The sequence below is a fragment of the Staurois parvus genome, unplaced genomic scaffold (assembly GCF_062004578.1).
Source record: "Staurois parvus isolate SC_StPar_1 unplaced genomic scaffold, SC_StPar_1.0 ptg001220l, whole genome shotgun sequence".
Taxonomy (NCBI): Eukaryota; Metazoa; Chordata; class Amphibia; order Anura; family Ranidae; genus Staurois; species Staurois parvus.
The window spans coordinates 1,851,824-1,867,056 of record NW_028319016.1 but is presented as its reverse complement, the minus strand read 5'-3'; the positions used below and the strand labels follow the sequence as shown (position 1 = coordinate 1,867,056).

The window sequence follows — 15,233 nt, the reverse complement described above, 5'->3', positions numbered from 1 at the left end:
TATTATGTATTGTATATTCACATCAGTCCCTAACCCTCAAGGGGCGTACAATCTAAGGTCCCTAACTCACATTCATACATACTAGGGCCAATTTAGACAGGCGCCAGTTAACCTACCAGCATGTCTTTGGAGTGTGGGAGGAAACCGGAGTACCCAGAGGAAACCCACACAGGCACAGGGAGAACATGCAAACTCTCTGCAGGTAGTGCCATGGTTGGGAATTGAACTAATGATCCTAGTGCCCCAGGATGATTCATCTGCAGTGAATATTTGGTGAATGTCACATTCACTGATTTCTAAATATTCCCCCAGGTGTGTAGTGGGGTATTAACTAATACTAAAATAAATAAATATATTGGTGTGATACTTCGTGCTAACACAATAAACCCCAGACCAGGGGCGGACTGACCATTTGGAAACTCGGGCACTGCCCGAGGGCCCGGGGTCAGTAGGGGGCCCCATGAGATGCCCCTGGTACCTTTTTCATAGGCTTTTTTGAGTTTTGGCAAGGACACACGGGCCCCATGATCCCCTATTGCCCGGGGGCCCCATGAGTTGTCAGTCCGCCCCTGCCCCAGACACCAAAATAGTCTTTCTCCCCCGAAAGTCCAAAACACACAGTCCAGTTCTTAACCCCTTCACGCCGGCGCCTCCTGGCCCTTTAAGAGTTTCAGAAGCCGGGAGGCGGGGCGGGGTTTAGGGTCATGTGACCACTGTGACACGTCATCATGGCGGTCACTTGATCCGGAAAAGTCCCGATCGAAAGAGGAGATCGAGACCTTTCCGTGAGTACTGGACATGTGTGCCGGGAGCGTGCTCTCGGCACATATGTCCTTTTTTAATAGAACACAAATGTGCGGCCGCTTGACGTCTAGGCCCAGATGCCAGGAGGATGCACATTTGCGTTCGGCCGGCGTGAAGAGGTTAATCAGCCTCTTAGTGTCCTAAACACCCAATAGTGTTGGTATCTTCTTATTCAGTATTCTTCCTTCACAAGTGATAAATTCCTCTTTCTCCACTTAATATCAAAGCTAGTGCTAATAAGTGGAAAAAGACACTCCACCGTGCGTCCACTTCTAAACATCTGTTTTCCTTACTCTTACCCTCTCCAAAACTTGAAAAACTTTAACAAATTCCACCTTCCTCCGTAATTAGACCTCCCAGGTCCGTCCACCTTTACATAGGAAATGTACAAATAAAAAGTGTGTCAGCATGTATTTACGCGTTTCGTCAATTCTCGACTTCATCTGAGATCTCAGATTGTCAGGGATCTCGAGCCGGTCTGCGCATGCGCGATGTGCCGAGGCGCACTGGCATGCGGGTACTAGGACCTGGGCATCCGCGACAGCAGCGGTGCTCGCCCATGCGCACTCGCAATCGCAGACGTGCACCTGGCACCAATAGGAGCGCAGGGCGCCCTATTTAAATGGACTCTGACAGTGCTTAGTTGCCGTATGGTCTTTCCTTGGTCTTTCCTGTGTTCTGTGAGTTTACTTTGCTGCTGACCCTGCCTGATCCTGATCTGCTGACTTCTCCTGCTCTGACCCCTGGCTTGCCTGACCATTCTCCTGCCTGCTCCTGCACTTTTGATCCCCTGTTGCCGAACCTGGACCGTGACCCGTTTTATTCTTCTGCCTGCAGTTTGTACCGACCTGATCCGCTGTTACCGACCTGTCTGACCTCACTTACGCTGCCTCCTCACATCAGACTCTCACCTGCTGCGTACCACCGACAGGTGCCTCTACCACGGCTGGCTGCACCCAGGGGTCGCAACCTGGTCTCGGCTTGCTCCAAGTCCATCCCCACCATCAGGGGCTCTGGTGAACAAGCAGGTCGGGACTTAGATTCCGCACCCTGGGGAATTCTGGTCTGTGGAACGCTAGAGGCTGGTCCCTAACACATATACTTCTATATCACAACACTTAAACCTATAATATCCCAGAAAAGTAATCTACCTTCACCCTTGAAGGCCAGCTAAACAATATATATGTGACTTTTCTATAAGCAAATACATCAAATAAAATAAAACCAAAAATTCTAGATAAAAAAATATATATGAAAAACTAAAAAAATTGTAAAAATTATGTCCAAAGTCCCACCGTGTCCAAAATTAAATCAAAAATCCAAAAAATAGTCCCCACAAGTGTAAAACGAAACACTTAAACTTTTTCTTCTTCTTTCATCACCAAAACCTTCTTAATACTCGCAAATCCTGATATTCATACACCTCAAAAAGAAAAAAAACTCGACATAGTGTCATACCTTAAATGATATAGAACACACGTGCCACTCGCTGTGCAGCATGCAAAATATTAACTAAAAGTGTATACTCAAAACAAGTGTCAAAGCACATACAGTTGCAAGAAAAAGTATGTGAACCCCTTGGGATTACGTGGATTTTTGCATGAATTGGGCATAAACTGTGCTCTGAACGTCATCTAAGTCACAACAATAGAAGAACACAGTCTGCTGAACATAATACTACACAAACATTAGATGTTGCCATGGTTTAATTGCACATAACATGTAAACATTCACAGTGCAGGGAGGAAAAAGTATGTGAACCTTTGGACTTAATAACTGGTTGACCCTCCTTTGGCAGCAATAACCTCAACCAAATGTTTCCTGTAGTTGCAGATCAGACCTGCACAACGATCTGGAGTCATTTTGGACCACTCCTCTTCACAAAACTGTTTCAGTGTAGCAATATTCTTGGGATGTCTGGTGTGAATCGCTCTCTTAAGGTCATGCCACAGCATTTCAATCGGGTTGAGGTCAGGACTCTGACTGGGCCACTCCAGAAGGCGTATTCTGTGCTGTTGCAGCCATTGTTTTGTTGAATTACTTGTATGCTTTGGGTCATTGTCCTGTTGCATCACCCATCCTCTGCGGAGCTTCAGTTGGCGGGCAGATGGTTGTACGTTTTCCTGCAAAATGTCTTGATAAACTCTGGAATTCATTTTCCCATCAATGACAACAATCTGTCCAGGCCCTGAGGCAGCAAAGCAGCCCCAAACCATGATGCTCCCTCCGCCATGTTTCACAGTGAGGATGAGGTTTTGATGTTGGTGTGCTGGGCCTTTTTTTCTCCACACATAGTGTTGTGTGTTCTTCTCAAACAACTCAATCTTGGTTTCATCTGTCCACAGTATATTTTGCCAGTAGTGCTGTGGAACATCCAGGCGCTCTTTTGCAAACTTCAAATGTGCTGCAATCTTCTTTTTGGACAGCAATGGCTTCCTCCGTGGTGTCCTCCCATGTACTCCATTCTTGTTTAATGTTTTCCTTATTGTAGATGTGTCAACAAAAATGTTAGCATGTGCCAGAGATTTCTGTAGGTCTTTAGCTGACACTTTGGGATTCTTCTTTACCTCATGCAGCATTCTGCGCTGTGCTCTTGCAGTCATTTTTACAGGACGACCACGCCTAGGGAGAGTAGCAACAGTGCTAAACTTTCTCCATTTGTAGACAGTCTGTCTTACCGCGGACACATGAACATCAAGGCTTTTGGAGATACTTTTGTAACCCTTTCCAGCTTCATGCAGGTCAACAATTCTTGATCGTAGGTCTTCTGAGAGCTCTTTTCTGCGAGGCATGGTTCACATCAGACAGTGCTTCTTGAAACCAGTAAACCCAAAACAGGTGTGTGTTTTTTAAGGGCAGGACAGCAGTCAGCAACATATCCAATATCATCACACTGATTGGAGTCAAGGTTGGCTCACTCCTGGCTCCAATTAGCTCTGGGAGAAGTCATTAAGCTAGGGCCTCACATACTTTTTCCTCCCTGCACTGTGAATGTTTACATGTTATGTGCAATTAAACCATGGCAACATCTAATGTTTGTGTAGTATTATGTTCAGCAGACTGTGTTCTTCTATTGTTGTGACTCAGATGACGTTCAGAGCACATTTTATGCCCAATTCATGCAAAACTCCACGTAATCCCAAGGGGTTCACATACTTTTTCCTGCAACTGTACAGATAAGTGAAATGACAATATGAGTGAAAACACATTCACATAGGATATGCAATGTGTGAAAACCACTCCACAAATAACACTGCCAGTGTATAACACCACACCCTATATATATAAAAAGGTGATAACCAAAAACCCAGATCACCACTCTCCAACTCTTATATGGATGGGTAATTACCCTATAGCAGAAACAGCAGGGCAGATTACCACTCTGGGTTACACTCTCCTCTCATCGATTTTCTCCAAAGACTAGGGTCACTTCCTCCACTTTCCTCAATGGTTCCACCCGTTAATTTCATGAATCCATATAAACTTCCCTCATACATATGGGGTATTTTATAAACAATATCCAATCAGACCTTGTGGTAGGGATTGGGCTCTAAGGACCGGAAAAAGGTACCAGGGGCATCTCATGGGGCCCCCTACTGACCCCCGGCCCTCGGGCAGTGCCCGAGTTTGCAAATGGTCAGTCCGCCCCTGGTCACAGCCACAAATTTGATGACAGCCAAAGACAGTCTGGAATGTTTCAATCAAGTTTCCATATATTTGCATATGTGAGTAGACTGAGAAGATGACTGAATGTTTTATATCTAAATTGGAGTCCTGCGGAAAAATATTAACATTGCATTTCACGTCCTTCAAAAATATATCACAACCCAACATCAGCAGGAAAACACAAAGTCCATACACAATAGCCCTCGCGTAGGTTTCCATGTCTGCTTCCTCTTTATTATTTTACAGTCTTTTAATATATGTGTATTAATCTGAAGTCTGCATAAAATAGTAATCCTTCTGTGTTATTACAGGCAATTGTGATGTGCCGCGTGTCCCAAACAGGTAAGTAATAAGTAAACTGATCTTTTTTCCTCTGCGTCAGTTCTAAATGAAATTGAATGTGTAGCAGTTTTGTATTCTGTATTGTTTAGGACTAAAAAATGCAAATAGAAGTATTAAAAAAAATTAGGCTAGATAAGTATGAAATATTGCACATGAATATGATGTATTTTATATGCAGCCAGCAGATGGCGATATCAGCTTCTTTTCATATGTTTTCCTCTCAGCTCTCTGTAGCTTCTGTAAAAAGCCTGTTGTCACATCTAAAACCCTCCTCCTTACTCAGACTATTCCTTTAGAGAAAGGACAGGGGCAGGACTTCTAGTGTAATGCAGGCCATAGACAGGTCGAAAATCGGCTGTTTTTTTAAATCGGCTATTTTTTTAAAAAAAAAATGAAAAATCGGTCGTTCAATCGGCCGACTTTGCCGCCAATGGTAAAAAAATCGGCCGATTTTCGTCCTGTCTACGGCCGGCATTTTTACTTCTGTCCCTTGCAGAGAGCTCCGCTATTATATTTTACATGAAAAAGTATTGCGGTTGCAACAATGTATCCATTTGTATCCATTTCAGATACAGATGGTTTTATATGGATACAAATAGATACATTGTTGCAACCGCAAGACTTTTCATATAAAATATAATAGCGGACTGGAATTCTTCTTTCTTCTTTCTTTCTTCTTCTTCTTTCTTTTTCTTCTTTCTTTTTCCAGGTCACGGCTCATGCACAGATTTTTTGTTATCGGTAAAACGATCTGCCGATTTGCCCATCAATGCTGGGAAAATCGGCCGATCGTCAAAATCGGGTGCGAATTTTCCAACTTTACCGATAAAAAAAATGGGCCAAAACCCCAAAAAACGGACGACCAATCAACCCACTAACGGTGCGAAAATCAGCCGATTTCGCCCCATCTATGGCCTGCATTAGGCTCCATGTACACTGCAGCTGATAAACTCACTTTTAGGAGCTTTTCTGCATTTTTTTTCAGCAGGCCCTGAACTCTCCCTAATGTTTTCCTATGTGTCCATGTACACATCGTCATTTACGGTCGTTTACAGGCATTTGAGTTTACAGTCGTTTTTTTGAATGCACCAAACTTGCATTCAGCAGTAGATTTTATCAGCGTTTCAAACGCAAGCTGTCACAGCCAGGTGCCCACACTGAAGATGCCAGCACTGGGAACACGGCAGCAGACGAAACAGGCTGCGGGAGGGACACTACGGGATCGAGGGACAGGTGAGTGTCCATTTTTTAAAAGTCAGCAGCTACAGTTGTTCTAGCTGCTGACTTTTTTTTTTTTTTTTTATTTCCACTGGAACTCCGCTTTAAATTGTATGTCAGGGCAATAAAAAATATCTGTAGTACATCTCTCAGTACATGCACATTTCTCCATGTTTTGTTCCTTTAAAAACACTGAAAGTTCATAAAAATACTTGTTGAGCTGCCAGAAATCCAGTGAACTTTTAATGCCCTGTACCAAGCTGCCTCTGCTGCACTGAAGTCGCGATCAGTGTAGTCAGCAGAGATGTGCTCAGGCATGTTCGGATCCTAGTTTGAACCCACCAGAGCTATCTTGCTAGGAAGCTGTTACTGCGGGCTGCCAGTCATAAGTGGCCGAGGTATTCCCAAACCCACAGCTCTGCATATACCAGCCCCTTGAATATGTGCTGTGCTGTGTGCGGGGAAGGAAATGCCTGGCAGGTTCGGACTAGTATCCAAACACACCTACGCTCATCACTAATAGTCAGCCCTGCCCAGTTCTGCCCTGCTGGACTACAAAGCGAATATCCATTATATTATGGAGATAAGGAGAGGGGAGTGTTCTGTAGTCTCTGCATACTTCCTGTCCTAGGATGACAATGCTGCTCCTCCATAGACACAGTACAGTAAAGGAGCGCTGCCACCCTAGCACAGGAAGTGTGTTACTGACAGGATCAGGTTAAAAAATGCCTCAAAAAAGAAAACTAATGCAGCCACCACACCCAAGGACTGGTTACCTGGAATATATTATATTTTCATTAACTTGTCTTATTCATGGGGCATATTTATAAAGCATTGAATATGACTTTCACCAGTTTTCTCAATAAACATGCAGTGAATGCTTGGTGAATGTCTGATATATATATATATATCTATCTATCTATCAGACATTCACCAAGTATATATATATATACACACTCCCATGTGTTGTGGTTGTGTAAAACTTAACTCCAGGCCAGGGGCGGACTGACAACTCATGGGGCCCCCGGGCAATAGGGGATCATGGGGCCCCTGTGTCCTTGCCAAAACTCAAAAAAGCCTATGAAAAAGGTCCCAGGGGCATCTCATGGGGCCCCCTACTGACCCCAGGCCCTCGGGCAGCGCCCGAGTTTCCAAATGGTCAGTCCGCCCCTGCTCCAGGCAGATGTAAAAGCCAAATTATGCAATTCTGTATTTGTTAATACATTATTAAATGCATATTTTTAAATATAAGTTATAGAAGCACCTCCGCTCCCATACAGTATATATATATTACATCTGTGTATTTATTTCAGGTACTTATATAGCGCCATCAATTTACACAACACTTTACATATATATTGTACATTCACATCAGTCCCTAACCCTCAAGGGGTGTACAATCTAAGATATTTAGCCATTTGTCTGTAGTTGAGCTTTAAAGCTTAAAGGATAAGTTCACCTTTTGTAACGTGTTATATGTTACACCCATATTCAGGGTGTAACATGTACCATGTTAAGTTCAGACCGGCGCCCGCTCACCCCCGATCCCCCCCCTTTGACAGCTAGCGGGGGATCTTCTACCCCCTCGCTAGTTGTCAAATTTGAAAAAAAAGTGGCTGTGCAGGGCTCCTCCCACACGGCCGCTTCACTCATTCACAGTCATCTGTGACTCATTCACAGTCATCTGTGACTCATTCACAGTCATCTGTGAATGAGAGACTACAACTCCCACCAGCCTTAGCAGCTGTCATCTTCTAGTCCTCAATGAACTACCACCGTGCTGTGAAGCCCCATGGTAGTTCATTGATTCTTCCTGTCAGAATATCTGCTTGACAGTACATCCCGTACAGCAAGCAGATATTCTGACAGGTCTGCAGGAGACCTGCATGGCATCAGAGATATAATAAATATTATATATAATATATAAAATAATAAATGCACATTTTTTTAACTCCCCTCCCTCCTAGATTGTACGCTCGAAAGAGCAGGGCCCTCAATCCCCTCATGTTTTGCATTGTATTGGTATTGTTCTGTCACATGTTCTGTCCCCCTTTGTAATGTACAGCGCTGAGCGAACCATTGGCGCTTTATAAATACTGTATAATAATAATAATAACTGCAAAAAAAAATATTTTTTTTATTACTATTTTTTTCTGAAAGATGAACTTATCCTTTAACCTTAGATTGTACGCCCCTTGAGGGTTAGGGACTGATGTGAATGTACAATATATACGTAAAGTGCTGCGTAAATTGACGGTGCTATATAAGTACCTGAAATTATAATAATAACTCAAGGATTTTTGTAAAAAAAAAAAAGTAATGAGCTCCATTTCCATCCCTATACTCATCCACTCCGTTAGATGCACTTTATTAAATGTACTATTTGTAATGCTCATCATTGTGTTTTCCTGTTTCCGTCTCAGAGAAGATGTCCTTCCTTTTGAAGATCAAGTTTTATTAAGAGGGTACCAAAGATCCATCATGCGGTTTTCTCTTGTGGACTGGAGCAGGATGCCCCCTTCTTTCCAGAAACGCACCGCGGACCAGCCCTGTGACCCACCCTCCTTAATAATGGTGGAGTTTAGATAAAAGTGTGTATCCGTGGACACTGAGCGGGGTTTTCACTCTATCGTATGTATTCTTTATTTAATGAAGAGCTCCAAGAAAAGATGGAAAAAAGAAAAAAAAAAAAACCACCTCTGTGCTCTTGTCATACTAGTGATTTTGCTGCTGGTGGGGATCACTAAGAGCTCATACTTATGGCAGTTCTGCAATGGCATTGCCAACAGCAGAATCGCCAGTGCGACATGTCCTTTTAACCTCCCTGGCGGTATGATTATTTCAGATTTTTGGTGCTGAAAGCGGTACATTTTTTTGCATGGAAATATGTAGTTTTTTATTGTAGGTCTGTAATTTTTAGGAATAACTCACTGAAATCTGTCCGAACAAGAGTCTAGTAAACATCCCGGGGATGATAAAACTTGAAACACAAAATCATAAATTATAATTTTATAAATAATCATACAAAATAATAATAATATAATAATAATAAATTTAATTCAATAATATAATCAAACCAAAAACACTGAAATGTGAAATAGAGCGCCAAGATCACACATCACTGAGCAAAGTCGCAGAATCGTTTTCAGTGTCTGATGAGGAATTTCCCCCACGAATCATTATCACTCAATTCTGCAAGTGGTTCTGATTTACTATCGCTGTTCTCTAGCCGGTCTAAAACCACCTTTGACCTAAAAGGGCGCTTTTTGGACGCCATGGACTTTTCTAAGTTTCCAGGCAGAAAGAACAGTAAAAATGCAGGCAGGGAGCCGGACAAAGCACTCGGGACAAAATGTATGTGAAATGCTTTGAAACAGCAATGTTTTGCTATGTAATATTTGTTTACAAAAAAATGACAGCTCGGGGATACCGCTTTTGGTACTGAAATTTTACCCCGAGCTACACTCGAGAATACCGCCAGGGAGGTTAAAGCAGTGTTTCACAACCTCTTTTCAGTCAAGGTACCCTTTAAAGTTCTGGACCGTCCTGAGGCACCCCATTCCAAAATGTGAAAAACTATTCTAATAGTTTTACATATCGCAGCAACATCCACACATGTAGGACACCCAACACTGGAGGTGACTTATTCTTCCAAAGCAAAAACATTTTTGCACACTGGTACTGACTAGTATGCCATTGTTTCTCTTCTCCCTCAGTTTTTCTCCATCACTGAGCTAATGTGACCCCAGCAACTGATGGAGAGGGGCAGGGGAGGGTCAGACTAGTATGCTGTGCAGGCAGCTGAAATCTTCCTTATCACCTGATGATGTCATTTGTTGTCAGGATGCAGAAAAAAACTGCACTGAATAGAGCTAATACTAGGTTAACCCTGTTCTGTAGTGATGGTGGTGAGTACTCACTTCTCTACTGGAGAAGATGAAGAATCCTTGAAGTCTCTGATGTGGACAGAAAAGGTGTTTATGCAGTGGAGGGCATCACTCAAAATTGGAGTTCTGTCCTATCTGTTGCCTGCCTAATAGCACATACAGTGTGTATAGAAAAGAATCGCCCCCTTTAAAATAATCACATTTTGTTACTTGGCAGCCTGAAATGAAGACAGAGACAGTTTTTGTTTTATCCAGCTGTATTTACTCAGTGCAACTTATAACATCCAAGTGAAAGATATAAAACCAACAATAATTTCAAAAACCGAATCACTGAGTTGGAAAAAGGATCCCCCCCCCCTTGAGTCAGTATTTTGTTGAACCGCCTTTAATTCCAGCCTTTAGTCTGTTGGGATGTCTCTACCAACTTTACACATCCAGACTTTGCAATATTTGCCCGCTCTTTTCAGAACTGTTCAAGTTCAGTGACATTTGATGGGGACGGTTTGTGGACTGCAGACTTCAAGTCATTCTACAAGATTTTCAATGGGGTTGAAGTCTGGGCTCTGACTAGGCCACGCAAGGACATTCACCTTTTCCTCCTCCAACCACTGTGGGCTCATGTTTGCTGTGTGCTTTGGGTCAGTCATGTTAGGAGGTAAACCTTCTTCCCGTTGACAACTTTCTGGCAGAGGACAGCAGATTTTCTTGCTGACAGTATTTTCCCCCTTCCATTTTTCCTTCTATCCTCACAAGGGCTCCGGAGGTGATCAGTCTCCAAGTCTGGAATGCTCCAAGGTCCCCTTCGTCCACTCTCGGTCGGCTGATCCGGTGTTCAGAACCCAGGCTCCACGCTGGGCGCCAAAATGTTTTGGACTAGGTCACCTACAGACCATTTACCGTGATCTACCAGTGAGCCAAATTAATATAGAATTACGTGCACGTGGAAGCAAGACACTGACACTGTTGCAGTTTGCCAACTTCCTAAAATTCTGTTTTATTGAGGAACTAACAGTATCATTTATAGGGCTTATGATGCAGGCAAAGCATATACATTGATTGGGTGAAAAGTCCACTGGGTTTCTGCGTGTTCTTCCATCCGTGTTGATATCTTCCAATCATTGTCCCCAAAAACACTCATTCCCTTTTATGGGGGTTGTTTACATTAAAAGACACTTTTCTCCTAATGAGTCACCTAGGGTGAGACTCCGGATGAAGGCGCCATCTTAAGTATCATCATTGTTCTGTCAACCTATATCTGATTGTTTACTTAAGAGAGTAAGGAACTTAAAGAGCAAGAAGCAGAAAGTAGCAAGACTATAAAATTGTCATTTTACTGATCATCTAATAGAACGTGGACTGTCTATCACAATCCACTACAGTCCCTACTGCAGAGAAACCCCCCCCCCCCCCCATAGCAGGATATTCCCCCCTCCATGCTTTACTGTAGGAATGGTGGGATTTGGATGGGGAGCTGGATTGGATTTACTCCAGACATATCGTTTAGTGTTGAGGCCAAATCATTCAACTTTAGTCTCATCTGACCAGAACCCCTTTTTCCATGTGGCCTCAGAATCTTCAAGGTGCGTTTTGGCAAAGCTCAGTGGTGACTGCATGTGGCCTTTCTTGAGGAGCAGCTTATTTCTTGCAACCCTCCATACAAGCCATGTTTGTGGAGGATTGCTGATATTGGTGTCCCATGCACACAATGACCGCTCTTTGTCATCAATTCCTGACACGGCTTCAGAGTTGCTGTAGGCCTCTTGGTAGCCTCTCTGACCAGTTTCCTCCTGGCTCTTCCATCCAGATGTACCAAAAGTCTGCCACTCCTTAATATTAGACTTCACTGTGTTTCTAGGCATTGATAAAGCCTAGGACATTTTTTTTTTCGTATCCGTCTCCTGACTTGTGTCTATCCACAACTTTATCTCAGAGATTTTTTTTGACAGTGCCTTGCCACCCATAGTTGATTATTTTCTTCATTTTCACTACTAGGAATTAAAATGCTCCAGGAAAGCTCTTTTCATGCTGAGCAAATGACCCCAGCTGATCACAGGTGAAAGTCAGATGGATTTGTGAGCCATTGAGAAGGTTATTAGCTACACCTGATTGAGTTTGCAAGTCATTTTTTAGGAGGGGGGTGATCTTTTCTCCGACTCAGAAAAAAACAACATTAAAAAACAGAATCACTGACATGTTGGTGTTCTATCTTTCACTTGGATGTTATAAGTTGCACTGGCTACCCATAGTTGATCATTGTCTTCATTTTCACTACCGGGGACTGAAATGCTCCAGGAAATCTCTTTTCACTCTGAGCAAATCAAAATGACCCCAGCTGATCACAGGTGAAAGTCAGATGGATTTGTGTGCCATTGAGAAGGTGATTAGCTACACTTGATTGAGTTTAGGAGGGGGATGATCCTTTTTCCAACTCAGAAATCCGTCTGCTCAGCGGAGAGATCCCCTGCTGAACAGGCGGATCTGCTGACAGGTCCGCCCCGTCTGAAAGGGTCCTTCGACATATCCACCAATTTAATTTACAAATATCTTCGGAAAGAGAGGAAGTTGCACAATATAGATTCAAGAAGCAGGTCCAACCACACTACATGTGAGGATCTCTCTGAAATCTAGCCTCAGGGAATTACTGGGAATCAAGTGGCCTTTCTGACTGTGGCGTAGTGCAGTGTTTGCTGCATTAAAGTATTTCACTCCTTGGTTTCACTTGTTACCTGGAACTTTTTTTTTTTTTTTTTTAATACAATCATTAAATTTATTTGAAAATTCTGCTACGATAATTGAATAGAATCTTTCTTTATATTATCCACCCACAATGGCCAGAACAGCAGAGGGCAGACTGAGAATTCGTGTGCCAGTGTTGTGAACTACTTGTTTATTGCTTGTATGAGTGTACGAGGGGGGGGGGGACACGGAAGCATGATAATACAAGCAGGTGACACCAAAAGCTGCTGTAGTGGACAGTGGTGTCACCCAGAACTTACACTCACAGTGAGTTGGTATGTGCACATTGAGGACACATTGGTTCAGGAAAGGAGGAATTTTCCGCCACCAATGTAGATTTTATGGCCACAAGTATGTAGATCCCCTTCCCTAAGATTGAGTTTAGGTGTTTCCAGTGAAGGGTACTAAAGCATACAAAGACATTTTACACAATTGTGCACTTCTAGGCCTATGGTGACCAGGGGCGGACTGACCATTTGGGAACTCAGGCACTGCCTGAGGGCCCGGGGTCAGTAGGGGGCCCCATGAGATGCTCCTTGGTACCTTTTCATAGGATTTTTTGGGTGTGGTTTGAGTGTGGGCGAGGACACGGGCCCCATGATCCCCTATTGCCCAGGGGCCCCATGAGTTGTCAGTCCACTCCTGATGGTAACAGTTTGCTGAAGGCACTTTTCTGTTTCAGCATGACTGTGCCCCTGTGTAGCCAGCTCCATAAAGACATGCCAGGGAATTCACTCTATGACACTCTTTAGATTTTCATTGTTCCTCCACCCAACAAATGTCAGAGCAGCCACAGGCTGGAGACAGGTACATAAATTTGGAGAAAGCGCCGCATGTGGAGGAGCACCGACACCGGAGTATCCATAAAGAGCCTTAGTACATCTGAGCTTCATCTTTTGCTAGTGCAATGGCTGAGGAGATATGTAGCTGGGTGGGCAAAGTCTGATGAGGATTCTGAGACACTGATCCCCGGTTCACATCTATGCGGCCGTGCGGGCCGCGTTTTGCATGGGCACAAGAGCCCATTCATTTGAATGGACTCCCGTACCCGTGACATGCAGGGAAGAAGTCCCTGCACTTCTTCCGAAAACGCAGCCCGCACGGGAACCTCGGTTCCTAGTAGGATTACGTTTTCCAGTGCGGGCGGTGTGCCATTAGAACTAATGGCATCCGCCTGGGGGTCCGCATTTCTCTGTGTGGGTGGTGCGGCTGCACGGATTTTCTTGCGGATCCGCAGCGGCACCACCAGCACAGATGTGAACCTAGGGTAATTCCCTACCAGGTCTACTGCCCTTACCCTACCCCTTTAATGTATTTCTTTCCCCCTTGCCTACCTGATGTAGGGTTCTGCACAGGAAGAATACTCACCCACCACGTGGATCTAGCGTTGTCCCACTGAGATCCCTCATGTAGCCGTCATTTGTGTCCCGGGCCGCCATCTTCTTCTGTGATGTCATCGGGGGGTACAGGCACACCTCCCAATGATGTGCCGCTAGGCCCGCCCCTCCTGCTTTTGTGTAAAGGATGAGGATAGTGCTCCCGGTGCCTCCTGGGATAAGCATATCACATATCTCCAGAGGCAACGGGGGGGGGGGGCACTGACATCATTTGTCTAGGTCAGTGGTCTCCAAACCAGCCCAGGGGCCATATGCGGCCCTTTTCCTGCTTTAATCCGGCCCTTGGGGAACTATTTCATCCACTGATACGAACAATGGAACAAAATTCTCCCCACTGACACAAATGAAGGGGTACATTTCCACCAAATGACACCAAACATGGGGAACAATTCCTCCCAGTGACACCAATAATGGGGTCCAATGACACCAATTATGGGTCACAATTCCTCTCACTGACACCAACAATGGGGAGCTCTTCCTTCCTCTGACACCAAAGATGGGGCATTGTCTATTCCAAATGACATCAGGACCTTTTATACTCCCAATAGCCAAAGTCCGGCCCCCCTAAAGTCTGAAGGACAGTAAACTGGCCCTTTCTTTAGAATGTTTGGAGACCCCTGGTCTAGGTGAATGATGGAGGAGGGGGGTTGAGAGGAAATGCTTTGCTAAAACGGTAAACTAGTAAAAAAAATATGGCCGTTAGCTGTGCAGTGGAGGGGGGTGGATGGAGAGGAGGAAACTCATCTAGAAGGGTGAAGGTCCTCTTTAATTAGTGACAGGTGGGAAGGGGAGAGGGTAGCGGTGACAAACATACTTCTCTGCTACACAGCGTCAAGATGGGCACTCTGCCAATGATTCATGGGGACCTGCTGACCAGCTGTGTCCAGTCACAGCCCAGAGCCCTGTGTTGACAAACACACAGAGCTCTGTACAAAGAGAATATTCTCTTTGTTTCTTTGCCCTGTAAAGCAGGGAAAAGAAGAAACTGTTGGGTTTTTTTTTAGTAAAAAGCAGAACATTTTACATGCATTAACACTTGTTAGGCACAAATCTAATCCCTTAATTACCTGAGATGTTAACCCCTTCCCAGATAGTGTCATCAGTAGTGGCAGTTAGTCTAATTCCCACCCAGTGTCAGTCAGATTGCCCACCGCACTATCACAGTCCCACAGTCACTGATTAC

General features: G+C 44.1%; 1 protein-coding gene across 1 annotated transcript in view; it reads left to right on the top strand.

Moving 5' to 3' along the window:
- The window catches only part of LRRC72 (leucine rich repeat containing 72), a 54,135-nt gene extending 41,505 nt beyond the window's left edge, over positions 1-12,630 (top strand). The window contains exons 8-9 of the mRNA XM_089660252.1: positions 4,782-4,812; positions 8,454-12,630. Of these exons, the coding sequence (XP_089516378.1) occupies positions 4,782-4,812; positions 8,454-8,619 (197 nt within the window). The 3' untranslated portion in view covers positions 8,620-12,630. The remainder of the gene's footprint in view (positions 1-4,781; positions 4,813-8,453) is intronic.
- The last annotated feature ends 2,603 nt before the right edge of the window (positions 12,631-15,233 follow it).